We start from the raw sequence: 13853 nt of genomic DNA, 5'->3' as shown, positions 1-13853 counted from the left end.
TAACTATTTGTTTGAATGTAGGTAATTGCAATTTTAAGTTCTTAAGTTGTTAGTATGTTTTAGAATAAAGGTTATTTGTAGTTTTTTTAACAAAGAAACAGATTAAATCCTGAATTTTATCAAAAATGATTACTTACTTTTATTATAATTAATAATTTTTAATATATTTAAAGTTTCTTTTTTTGAGAACTGAAGTAAGTTCTATTTTTAACTTACATGTTTTTAAAAAGTTAAACAGTTTATTCATTTGATTTGTTTTTATGTTGTAACAAAAGTAAAGTAAACTAAAAAGATTCAATTTTCTTTGTTTTTAAACTAAAAAATAAAATGAAATAAAAATAAAATATAAATGTATTAAAATGCATTTATATTTTATTTTTATTTCATTATATTTTCAAAGAAAATTATTTACAGAACTATGTGATAAGATGAAAAATGGAAAGAACACAGGAATTTGTCAATAATATAAACAGCTATATTACTAATATATAGCTGTTTATATTGAGTGCCTAGAGTTAAATGTTAACCAGTTATTAGTTTATCTTTTATACAGAATTAATACACAAATACGAGCATTTCTCGTGTTAGTATAGCACTTTTTGCAAACCATGTAAAAATAACCAAATAACAGATATCTTTGACATAGATGAATCAATAGCTCCAATGCATTTTTTTACACTAAGTAAAAAAGAAATAAGAAAATTAGGGGTTCTTTTTGGTTCAAAAGGCATCAGTTTTCCAACAACCAACTAATTACTTGAAGAAAGAAAACAACTTTGCCCTACATTTAGTCATGTTTTGAGACTTGTAAGAATGACAATTGATTCTGTTTTGAATATAATTTAAGATTCTTTCAGTAGATATTGATGATTATTATATGTGTTTTAAGGATGGCTATGATGAAGCTGTGATGAAGCAGGGTAAAATGTTCAATGAAGTCAAAGTAATGATTAAAAGCAATTAAATATGTTTCAATAAAAACTTATTCCCCCAAAATAATGTCATCAAGATAGTAAAAACAAAATGATGTGACAAATACTTCACCAAATGCATTGAGATCATTATGTCACATGTTTTGATAAGGGAAACTAATCGAGGTTGGCTAGGACTTATTTTCCCAACTACTGATAATGTGTAAAAAGTATTTAATCCCAAAGAAATGTGTTGTGTTATTTGGAATAAATTATTTAATATCAAAATTTGTATTCAAGATAAAATTTAAACAACTTATCAGAGGGCTAGAAGGCCGAAATGTATACTAAACAAAGCAAAAACTACTGAATAGACATTTATTGAGAGAGTTTGTGAAGGATTTCCAATTGATCAATCGTCAGAAGATACATAAATGTTTTATGAAATACATGTTAATTAGAATAGTATCATTCCTACTAAAACTGGAGATTCTCACATGAAGGACAGGCACATAAAGGACTGATCTAGTTTTTTGAACTTTAGTTTTTTTTTATACAAAACAGAAAATAAAATTGATGACACAGTTATGTTAACAAAATTTGTCATTTTTTTAAGCTAATTCTATTTTTTTAAAGACGCTAAAGTTTAAAATTTTTTTGAATTAAGCAGACCAGTTTTTATCATTTATATTAAGTTATTACACTTAATTATTATTGTAAAATTTTATTTAGTATTTAAATTTTTATTCAATGGCTTTTATAACTTTTAAATGAATATTTGAGTTTTTAAAACCCCTTCTAAATTTGTTTTATAAAAATTTTAACGTAGTAGTTATATTATTGCTTATAGAAACCAGTACTTTTTATTTTTTTATTAAACTTGAGTTATGTTACGTAAAGTTTGTTTTTGCTCCCTATTGAAAGTGTTTATAATATTAATCATGGAAAAAGCTTGAAAAGATTTATCATAAAAAATGATGCTATAAATATCTATATATTTTTTAATGATGCTAAAATCGAAACATAAATATAAAAAGACAGAGAGATTTTTTAATAATGCTATAAAAATTTTACATATTTTTTAAAAATACTAATATAGAATCTCTTAGTTGCTGTAAATTAGAAGACAGGCTGTGTAGGTTATCCTTTATAGATATATCTATGAATATTATTTTAATAATCTATAATTATATCTAGATATAAATATGGGTTAAATGATGCTTTTAACAGGAAATGGGAGCAGATTTTGTTACTAAATCTTTTGTTTGCTTCAGATTCACATTATAGTTATCAATTTTCAAAATAGAGATTAAAAAAAAAATAAAAAACAAAAAAGAAACATCAAATATTCCAGCAACTAAATTTTTTTAATTTTATTTATTTTTGTATATCAAGCTATTTTACAACCTATTTGTACTTAAATATTTTTTATATCTTAACATCTACAAAATCATACTATTTTTTTTCTGTATAGTTTATATTAAATTTTATATTAAATATTATATTTATATTTAAATTTTCAATTAAATAATAATAATTTATAACTATAAATATAAAAATTTATAATTAAATATTATTTTAAAAGTTTATATTATATATAAATTTCAGCAATAAATATATATATTTATTATATTTGTAGGAATGTTTTATATCATATCATGTTTTATCATCCTACTTTTTACATTAAATCTAAATTTGTTTTTTTTTTTACTCAGGTAAACCCCAGTGCTGACCCAAACATCGCTTTTGATCGCATAGCTGAAAGTGTTGTACACATACAATCACCAAGTAAGTTCTTTTTTTTTTTCTTACTGTTCATAAAGTTTGCAAAATATTTTATAAACTGGTTATTTATCATAACTTAATACTTCATAAATAATCTGATTCAAATAGAAAAATTTAAAGATTAAATTGTAACTAGAGGATTGTGAACTGGTACAATCATAACCTTTTTATTGTAGCCTCATATTGGTTATAAATGATGAAATTTTTTTTGTTCTATATGACTTAACTTAAGGTTATGACAATGCAATAAAAGTTTCAATCAAATATATATGTGGCCATTGGTCAATTTATGATTAGTGCAAATATGACATTTTGCAGGAGAAGAGTTTGAAAATTTGTTTTGTTGCTATTATTTGGGTCATAATGAAAAAGAAATTATTTTTCATAAAAATAGTTTTTTTTAAACTAAAGCAATCATAGTTTGACCAAATAAAAAATCTGGCAAAATATAACAAAACTGCATACTTATCTCAAAATGACCGATTTTGCACTTTTTTTTTGCACTATAATTAATTTGACCAAAGGCCACCGATATAAACCTGTAAATTATTAGTATACTTCAGGAACATTTACAAAGGTTGAATATACTCAAATTTGCCCAATAGCCAATTTTTGAATAAAACAATTACTTGAGTGTAGTTAATATCACAAGCACAGTCATAATTTGTATAATTAATTACTGAACAATACTTTTTTTTGCTGCAAGAGCAGGTCCAACTATGTTTACAATGCGTTTTTGCACCTTGTCTAAAAGAGAAAGGGCATCATTGGAAGATCTGCCCCAGATATGGCAACAGTATTCCATGCAAGGACGGATTTGAAGTTTATAGAGATAAAGAATAGAATCCGGAGTAAGAAAGTGTTGAGCACAATAAAGAGATGCAATCTTAGCAGATGCTAATTTTGCAATCAATTTGATATATGGTTTCCAAGAAAGATGGAATGTAATAATCCTAGAAGATTAAGGGAAGATGACTTGTTGAGTACATCACTATTCATAAATATAAGAATATCAAAATTATTGCGGTAATGATTGGCTGAAAAATATTGGGTTTTATCTGAATTAAAGTTACCTATATGATACCAATAACAACATCTGTTCCATGCATTATTGACATAATAGCAGTTATTTACCAGATTTTAATTAAAAATTGAGTCTAAAAAACTAAACTGCTTTAAAACTTTTAAGAAACAATTCTCAAGTTGTTGCTAATGGTACAAACTTAGGTACACTTAGGTAAAAATTAAACTTTTTATTATTGAAAATTTGTTTAAATTTTAGTAATGAATAATTTTAATTAATATAACCGCCATTAGAACAGGTTTTCTGGATATAGTCACCTGACATGTTGGACCAAACCCGGGTGATGGAAGTTTTCAGGGCTTCAACATTTTTGTGTTGTTGTTTACAAAACTCAGCTTAAACATACGCTCAAACAGAAAAATCCAGAGAGTTCAAATCTGGAGAGCTAGAAGGCTAGATTTCTTTGGGCCAGTAAGAAATATTCTCTGAGAATTTTAACGTAGAATTTAACATATTATGCTCATAGTAAGTTTTAAACCATGAATTTTCAGTTAATGAGGCTGACACTATAACGGATCAAACTATAGATGTTGATGTTGAGAGAAAATAATAAATATAAAAATATAATAAAATCAACAACAAAATTAATAAAAATGAAATAAAACAATGTGCAAACAAAACGAAAACAAAAAACCTATATATATATATATATACATATATATATATACACACACATACATACACACATATCTACACAAATACACAACCGTATAAACATACACACATATATATATATATATATATATATATATATATATATATATATATATATATATATATATATATATATATATATATATATATATATATATATTATATATATATACACATACACACATATATATATATATATATTAACTTCATCTTTTATGTTTTATTTCTTTTTGACCTTATGCATTGGTCATGATTTTCCCTCAGGAGTCTGAGTTTATCATTTCTATCAGATATGCGATGCTTATATTTTGTTATAATTTTTGTTACTATACGCTTTACTGTAGTGTCTTTGTTTTGTTCTGAACATCTATTCATAATATCTTTTTAATTTTTTAATTTTTTCTCTCTTCCTAATTTTTTTCTTATTTCACTTGGTCTTAACAGCTCAGTCCTTTGATGCATGTTTTTGCGTTTTCTAAAATTTCAAATGAAGCGTGCATTTCTTATACTTTTCAAATGCTGTCAAAATGATACTCCCACTGCAAATATTTTTATTAAATACCACATAAAATAAAAAAAACTTACTCATTGAACTTTTAATTTACATTTCAAGTTGATAAAAAGATTTTTTATATGTTTATTTTATACCAATTTCTGTGATTTCATTTTTTATATCAGTAATATGAAATCTTTATCAGTGTCTTAAACAAAAGACAAACATTGTAAACTAAGTACTTTTCTAAAATATGATAAAGAATTCAAATTGTAAATTTAAGTATGATGTGAATGGCACATTACAATGTTTGCTGTACAAATAGTATGAAGCTTGTTTTATATACAAGACTTAAACAATTTATACAACAGAATACAACAATTTAATTGGACAATGGCAAAGCCATTTTCATGAGTGTTTTGGTGGGCAAAATGTCTTTAGACCAAATTATTTTTAGTTAACTACAAAAATTAATTAGCAATGTAATTAAAAAGTAAATTGTTTAACAAAGTGTTACATTTCAATTTTAATAAAACTAGCACATTGGTTGGGTGTTAATGGTTTTTTTCTGTTTCTTTTGGAATGGTTATAAATCATTAAAGTAATCAGACAATATTTATTGTATACACAATCACGAGCTATATATAATACAAAAGAAAAGAATTTACTGACACTATCTGCTATACAAACTGCCATCTAAACTAACTGCCATCTAAACTAACTGCCATCTAAACTGCCTCAACAAGGTCAAAGTTGAAGAATTTTAACAAGTTTCAACTTTTGTAATAAATAATAAATGTACTAAACAGCAAGTTTCCACAAAACAGATAACTGCTAGTGTCCTTTCAATTATTTTAATTAAATATAGATTGCTTTTGTCACATAAGTATCAGAAAATATTTGTGATTGGTTTTCAATTGTTTAAAACAAAAACTTTTTTTGACTTGAACAATTGAAAAATTTTGCTTATTCTACACAGTCATTCGCTACTTTCAGTTTCCTTATAATTTTCTTTGCACTCAGTTTTCTACTTCTTCTGCAAAGAATGAAGTAGCTTACTGAAGTGCATTTAAAAAAATAGAAGGTGAAAGAATTAGGATTTTAGAGGTATATTTGGTACTGTTTTGCATCTGATTGATCTACTCATTAATTTTTTCTGTTTCAAGATATCTTGCAAGTATGCCACTATGAGAGATTTGAACTGGTAACCCTGGTAACATGCTTTTACATAAAAACAATTTAGCCAACAACTCAAATTTTAAATATCTAACACGTTATTTGTCTAACTTTCAAGTTTAGACTGATTTTAATAGAAGAAAATTTTAGTCACATATATAAGCTATGCTATCCATTAAGATGATAAAAAGCACCAGAAACTTGAAAATATTTCACTAGGGAGTGTCCAATAAGTTAGTTTGAATAGTTGTTAATAGTCTTCTCTTGGCTGATGTCCTGCTTCCCTATTTAGAATGTTTAGTGCAAAGTTTAGTGTTTCTATTTTCAACATCTTGAGAGAAACAGCTGTTTTTGCATGATGTGTATACATTGCTGATCAATTAGAGGCTAATATTGTATGATTCTGCAAAGTAGTAAAGTATTTGGGCCAGTTTTAGGGCCATACATTGTCTTTAAAATAGATGTGGTATCTACAAGCCAAAAAAAAAATTTTTGGCAGCTTTTTTTCAAACAGAACACAGGCTACTTTTCAAACAACCTGTGTTTGAGGCTGCTGTATTAAATGATATTATAACAGTTTAGTTTTTTAGTTTTAAGTAATTAGTTACTACTGCAGGTACCTGTGAAATTAAATTTTCTGCTCTTTGAGCAACTTTTAGTATAGCAAGAAATTTTTCCACATTTTTTCCACATTTTCTACATTTTTATTGAAACAACAGATACAACATAGCTGGATTTTCATTTTCTGTTTCATTGGTTATGGCTGGAAGGAAATTTTTCATTGACACAAGTAATCAATGGATCTTCTACATAAATCTTAACTTTGAACTAGTCAAAAGTTAGCTTGCATATTTGTTGAAAGTTAGGATTTATGCAGTCTTGATTGCTCGCATTTGTCTGATTCATTGCATATACAGAAATTGATGAAATAATATCTGAAACACAGATATTGGCTTGCTTAGGTGTTGGCTGTATTTTCTTTTTGCAGTGCTTTACAAGCTGCAAGTTTCTAAATTGTTTTGGGATAAACTCTTTTTTAGATTCAGTAAGATCAGAATGAATGAATGAGAAGAAGAATGGATTGATTTAGAGCTTGATGCAATTAAAGAATTATTTTTAAAAGTTTATAAAGTACTGCTCAGAATTTTCTAGACATCATGTTTCTGAATTTCTTTCTGTTCTTTTGGTTGTTTATGTTTTCCATGTTTTGCCAAATCTGTGTTCACACCACTAATGAAGTATTAGTGGTGTGAACACTTTCTGAATATTGGCCTGTAAAAATTACTTTATCTTCTTCGATTTTAGTTAAGTTCATAGCATCATGGTGAGTAAAATCAACTAGAAGCTTACAAGGTGCTTCAGTAAGTACAAACAATGTTTTTTTCTCAGCAACAGGATTTTTAGCTTTGGCCCAAATGTCAAAAATTTTCTGAGACACAGATTTTGCAGTATCTTTCTGTTTAATATTTCTATTTATGGTAAAAGAAATAGATTTTCATATTTCCATGTCTGTAGGCAGAATTTGACCTTCAAAATGTTGTTTTGGTTTGCCAATTAGATACATGCAGGATTTAGCTCTTGTTTCTGCTACATTGATGACATTGCTTAATATCAATGTTTCTTTTCAAATCGAAATTTGTATAATTAAAAAAGTTTAATTAGTTTTCCATCTATTATTATAAATTTTTTATCCTTCTACAGTTTGTGTTTCTGTTATAGTTAATTCTGCATGTTCTTTATTATTATAAATATGTATATAAGACCTAAAGAAATATAAATATGAAATGCTTTTAATAGGATTAAACACATACACATATAGCATGTTAACACTTTTTATTTTATTGTTGTTTGTTCACTACTCACTTTTAGAAGTTTTGAGGTTGTCTTTATTCCAGATTATTTTAAACCACTCCACAGTGGTCAGAGTTCAGCAAAAAAAGGTCAAAACAAAAGGTCATATATTGACTTTTTTAGTAATTTGCAAATAACATGAATACTTAAATGGAGAATGTTTATTTTATAATGCACTTGATCAATTTTTGTAACTCTTAGTGTGGTTAAAAGTAAAAAATTTGTTCAATTATTTGCAAAATGCGTCAAATGTCTAGAAATATTTAGAATACTGCTGTAAAAACAAGGATTTTTAATATTTTATAGATTTTTTTACGTTTTCAAGACATTCGCAGTTTTTCATGTAAATTAAAACTTTGCAGTAACTATGGATTTCAGTGTTTCTAGTACATCCTAGGTGGGATGAAGTTAACTTAAAAGCTTTAATACTTTAACTAACACCTAAAAAAATGATTGCTGCCCTTACTTCCCCCACCCCCCCACCCCCTCTATCCCCCTCATTCACAAAGGTTGACTATAAATACCAAGTTTTACAAAAAATTGGTTTTTCAAAACTATATATGTATTTAGATAATTATTTTACATATTACACTTTGAAAAAATATATTTTCCACAATTCATAAAGAGTTTAAACCATTTATTAATAATTTTTTGCAAAAATATTGTGTTGATTGGAGCCTGGGAACAAAAATACCCTGAGTTAGTTCCCATAACTCGAATGTGAGGGCAATAAGTTAATAAATTTTTTTGCTAACTCTAACTAAATTTAAATTCATGAAAACATTTTAAATTTTATTTAATAATCTTTTAGATTTCATAAGTTATAACCATGTAAAGTTTCTGCCCTCCCCAAAATGAGGAAGCTGTAAGTTTTAACCATGTAAAGTTTCTGCCCTCCCCAAAATGAGTAGCTGTAAGTTTTAAATGGTCGTAACTTTTTAACTCTAAAAGATTATTCCATAAAATTTAAAACCTGCCAGTAAAGTTAAGTTTAGTATAAAATAGTTTTTAAAAAAATCATTTTTTCATTGACCTTACCTTTGTTGTAAAGAGGCTAACTTTTTTGGGTAATTTTTTTTGTTTTTGTTTTTTATTGTGTGGAACGACGAGTGGTTGAAAAAAAATTAATGTAAAAATAACGAAATAAAAACTTTATCATTATTATTTTAATTACTATTGAACGTTTTTATATTTAACTTAAACATTTATTTTATAGAACAACAATATCCTTTGCCTGGTGGTTTGTCATTGAAAAATCTTGTTCCAGCATTGAAAGAAGGGCTGAATAATATTCGAAGATATGTCTACAAGGGTTCACTTCCGACACCTCCATGCTATGAATCTGTCACATGGATTGTATTTAGGCGACCAATTGGAATTTTACCAGAAAAAGTATATTTGTTTTTTTGTTTTTTTTTTACAATTTGATTTTATTGTTTCTTTCTTTGACAATTTTTAATAAAATAAACGGCACGCTGTTTTCCTAAACTCCTAATAATTTGGTTTAGCTCAAAAAGATGCGTGGTTTATATGGTGAACATTTTGATCACCTTTGTGGGAATGTAAGACCTATACAAAAATTAAACGGAAGAGAAATTTTCAGTTTCGCTGTAGAACCAGAAGTATCACCAACGAAAGCTAGCCCAAAAACAACTAAAAGACTTTTAACCTCACTTCCACCAACAACTCCAGTAGCTCCAACAACGCGCATTGTTACTACAGCGCAAATAGTTCAAACAACCCAAGCATCACCTGTTATTTTGACTACTTCAGTTAGTCCCACATCAGAAGTTGCACCTGATGCCCTACCGACAGATCAAACACCACCCTCACAAGAAGGCAGTGAAGAGGTCATTACTTCAAAACCAACTACAGCCGAGCCTCAGCCTCTTTCTGATGAACCTCCTTTAGTTACTCAAGAGCCTGGTTCTAGAAAGAAAAAAAAGTTAATCACGCTTTAAAATATACTTCTTAGATATTTCCACTTATTTTTAGCTTGCTGTAAATATTCTTTTTTTTTTTTTTAAATTTTTATAAAATAATCATTTCAATATAGTTATATCTACTATACTTATACTTGTCATAAAATCTTCTGCTTCTTTTATTAAAAAAGAAACGTGTGGGTAATCGTGTCAATTTTCAACGGGCATGTTTTTAAATCTGTCTAACAGCTTTGTTTAAAAAGAAGACATTCAAGATTAAACTTCTGTACCTTGATGGATAGAACCAGACTTCTTGTCCTTAAGACTTCGGTCTTAGTTTGGAGTGCACTAAAGTTTGTTTTAAAGTTTAAGCCAAAGACATATTATCCAAGCGTAACCTTGGAAAATATGTCTCTTGCTTAAACTTGGTCTTAAAAGAATAAAGTCCGGACCTTGATCTTCAATTATTTATATTACTTTTGGAGTAGTATTTTATTGTATATTATATTTATAATAGCACAGGGCAACAAAAATTTACCGTTTTAGTTTTTTTTTTTTTTTTGCATACAATATGTTTTTCTTATAGTATTCCTCATTCTGATTTCAAATATGCAATCCTTTTCCTTCTATCGCTCAATTTTTAAAGATATTAGGGTTCAAATCCCAAATATTTGGGGTAAAATCCCTAATATTGTCAAAAAAAAAAAAAAAAAAAAAGAAACCTCTTCAAAAGTATGTCAACCTGGGTCTCAAAAGTAGCGTTTTTTCACAGAGATTTTAAAAGTAATACTAGTTTGTAAAAAAAAATGAATATTTTGTTGGTGAAAAACATTTTTTTTTAGTTTATTTTTTATACTTTTTAGCGATTTTTGCTATATTTTTTTTGCAAAACATTTTTAAATAAAAATGTTTATCTTTTTTTTAAATCTCTGTAAACAAACGTTTTTTTTTTTGTTTTTTTGAGACCCAGGTTACACATTTTTGAATATTAGGAATTTTTACTCAAATATTAGGGATTTGAACTCTAAAATCTTTAAAACTTGATCTGATAGGAAAAAAAGGATTACATATTTGAAATCAGAATGAGCAATACTATAAGAAAAACGTTGTATGCAATAAAAAAGTAAAATACTGTTGGCCCGAGTAATAAAGTAAACAACAACAGTTTTCTAGTTTAACAATTGTCAGTGGAGTCCATATAGTTTTGTTTAACGTAATTCATTTACTTAATATTGTAATACTATTTGTTGTGTGTCTTAGCAAACTAAATAAATTATTTGTGGCTCTGTTTATATTTTATTTGCAAATAATATATATTTTTTTTTTTTACAAATAATCTATAAACAGTATAATATATAAAGATCGTAATCGCAAGTGCAACAGGTGTTACTTAATTGCTTACTTTTCGAAATTGTTCTTAAAATTATATTAATATGAAAACATCAGCAAAAACTCATAAAAGAGCTATGTTTATTTATAATAGTCTAGTTTCTTTAACTGTTGCAAGTATTTTACTTTAATCTTCAATTGCAAATATTTTACATTAGCACAAATAGTGCTAATTGTAACGTACCGTAGTGTGTAAATGTTAAAATCATCTAAACATTTTGCTAATTTTTCAGTTTAAATATTTGAGTGTGTTTAGGTTTTTAAAATAAATATAGTTTATAAAAATATTATGTTAATTTTAAAAAAGCGCAAATAAATTTGAAGTTTTAACCACTATTTTTTAAGTTTTTTCAATTTTAAGGCATGTTTAACACTTTAAAAGAATACCGTATGATTTTGGTGTCTATTTTAAATGCTTTTGCATTATTTTTTTTAAAGTTTTAACTTCTGAAAAGTATGCGCATTCTCTCAAGTCTAGAAGTTTAACCACGGCAGCAGATAGATATCTGCGGTGGTGTGTGGATATATACCAGTGATGTGAAGTGATAAATGATAGGTGGTGTGTATATAAGCGGTACATTTCAATGTATATGTCAATAATGTAACTAATACAACATAGTACAATGTTATAAACAGACCGATATATATGTGTATACACATGGATATATATTATAGGGTGAGCTGAAATAAAAAAGTGTCTCTAAATATTTTGTTTTTGGTGCAACATGATGATTTATGACAAAAATAAACATGTGGTTATCAGTTTTAGCTGACCTACCTAAGGTTATATAATAGATCTGAAAAATTCAATTTTTTCAGGATAAAAACTCTTAAACTCCTAATAAAATGCTTAATACTTGTTCAATGAGCATAAATTTTACACTAAAAGATGCAGAATTTACTTTTAAACAATCTTTATTCGAAGACATTTTCTTGTGACACCTAAACTTAAAAAGTTATTTACAAAAAACTAAAAACAAATAGCTTTTTATTCCAAAAATTGACTAATTTAACATCTATTTCGTTGTAATTGAGCAGTTAGAGTTTCGTATTTGAAATAATGACAAATGACTTTATGTGTTTGCTTTGATAAAAGGGAGGGGTGGAAATTTATTTTTTTTCTAAACTATATTTATCTCGGTCAGTTCATGAAAAACCTCCGATCTGACGCCATGTTACAATATAAGTATTTTTTATAAAAAATCTAAACTAATAGTTTTTTCAAAACACGCATAAAACTACGTGGCTTGCGGTCATATGCGCATTTTCTAACAGCTGTTTTATCATAATTTCAATAGGCTCATGCTTTAGTGACAAATAAACCAAAAGTTCATTTTCGACAAATCGAGTTTTATTAGGTCGACGATTTTTAAAGCCCGTTTACACTGAAAGTTTTTTTTTTTTTGAAGACTGAAATAATTATTTCCTAATTTTTGAGACTAATTTTCATTAAACTATTTTTTTTAGTTTTAAGACATAAATTTCTTGTTGATAACAAGGAAGGGAGGAAGGGGGTTTCATAATAAGCTTAGGTTGGGTGGTAAAATTTATTAAAAACTAATAAACGTCCCCCCCCCCTCTCTTATATTAGGACTCGAGAGTACCAAGCAGCATAAATACTCTTTGCACGTGTTTATTTGTATTTTGAATAGATTGTATATTTAATGATACACAGTAGAAGTACATCTTTATGAACAATGTCACTGTATTAGTTAGAATTTATGTTAGAGAGAGCAAGCTAAAGTCTTACAAGAACTTAAATCATTTTATCAGATAATGCATTAAGTATTTTTTTAAAAAGTTTTATTCAGTAAGCAGTTTAATCTTCACAAAAAGTTTTATATAGATTTATATTATCAATTCAAAATCAAAGGATAACCAACATATTTTATTGAAATAACTTTTTTTTCCAAAAACTATATTTATGACGTTGTTACCAAAAGTCTTAGTTTTTTATTGTTTTTTAATTGAAATAGTGCCATATATTACAAAAATATGACAGCGAACACTTTTAATATATTTCATCATGCTCAAATTAAATATCATGATACGAAATCCTTCCAATTATAGTGTTATTTAAAACACTAAACAATTATAGTGTTATTTAAAACACTAAACAATTATAGTGTTATTTAAAACACTAAACAATTATAGTGTTATTTAAAACACTAAACAATTATAGTGTTATTTAAAACACTAAACAATTATAGTGTTATTTAAAACACTAAACAATTATAGTGTTATTTATATATAAAACACTAAACAATATATAAAGCATTTCAATTTAAAATCACTTTTTGATGTGAAATTTTTAATTAATTCCCTGGACCTAGTTTTATATCGAATAGCTCTATCTCTGCGATTGTGTGCACCCATAGATGCTGAAGCTTCTGTAATAAATTTTATGTCTTTTAACGTTTTGGCTGTGACAATTATGTCTTAACTTAAGTGGTTTTTTCAATAAGTTTAAGTATTTTATCTTCTTTAATCAAGTCTAAAATCGGTAGAGTTTTGTGCCATTAGCAAATTGGGGTCATTTTATAATAACATTCAACTTTGAAATTAATCTTAATAAAATTTGTTCTAAA

General features: G+C 26.6%; 1 protein-coding gene across 2 annotated transcripts in view; it reads left to right on the top strand.

Moving 5' to 3' along the window:
- Window positions 1-10078, top strand: part of LOC105845880 (uncharacterized) — a 49162-nt gene extending 39084 nt beyond the window's left edge. For both annotated transcript variants that reach the window (XM_065814191.1, XM_065814192.1), the window contains exons 7-9: window positions 2627-2699; window positions 9171-9346; window positions 9463-10078. In XM_065814191.1, coding sequence (XP_065670263.1) covers window positions 2627-2699; window positions 9171-9346; window positions 9463-9915 — 702 coding nt within the window. In that variant the 3' untranslated portion in view covers window positions 9916-10078. The remainder of the gene's footprint in view (window positions 1-2626; window positions 2700-9170; window positions 9347-9462) is intronic.
- The last annotated feature ends 3775 nt before the right edge of the window (window positions 10079-13853 follow it).

The sequence above is a fragment of the Hydra vulgaris genome, chromosome 12 (genome assembly GCF_038396675.1).
Source record: "Hydra vulgaris chromosome 12, alternate assembly HydraT2T_AEP".
NCBI lineage: Eukaryota > Metazoa > Cnidaria > Hydrozoa > Anthoathecata > Hydridae > Hydra > Hydra vulgaris.
The sequence above is the reverse complement of the archived record's forward strand: the minus strand, read 5'-3'. Positions and strand labels throughout refer to the sequence as shown.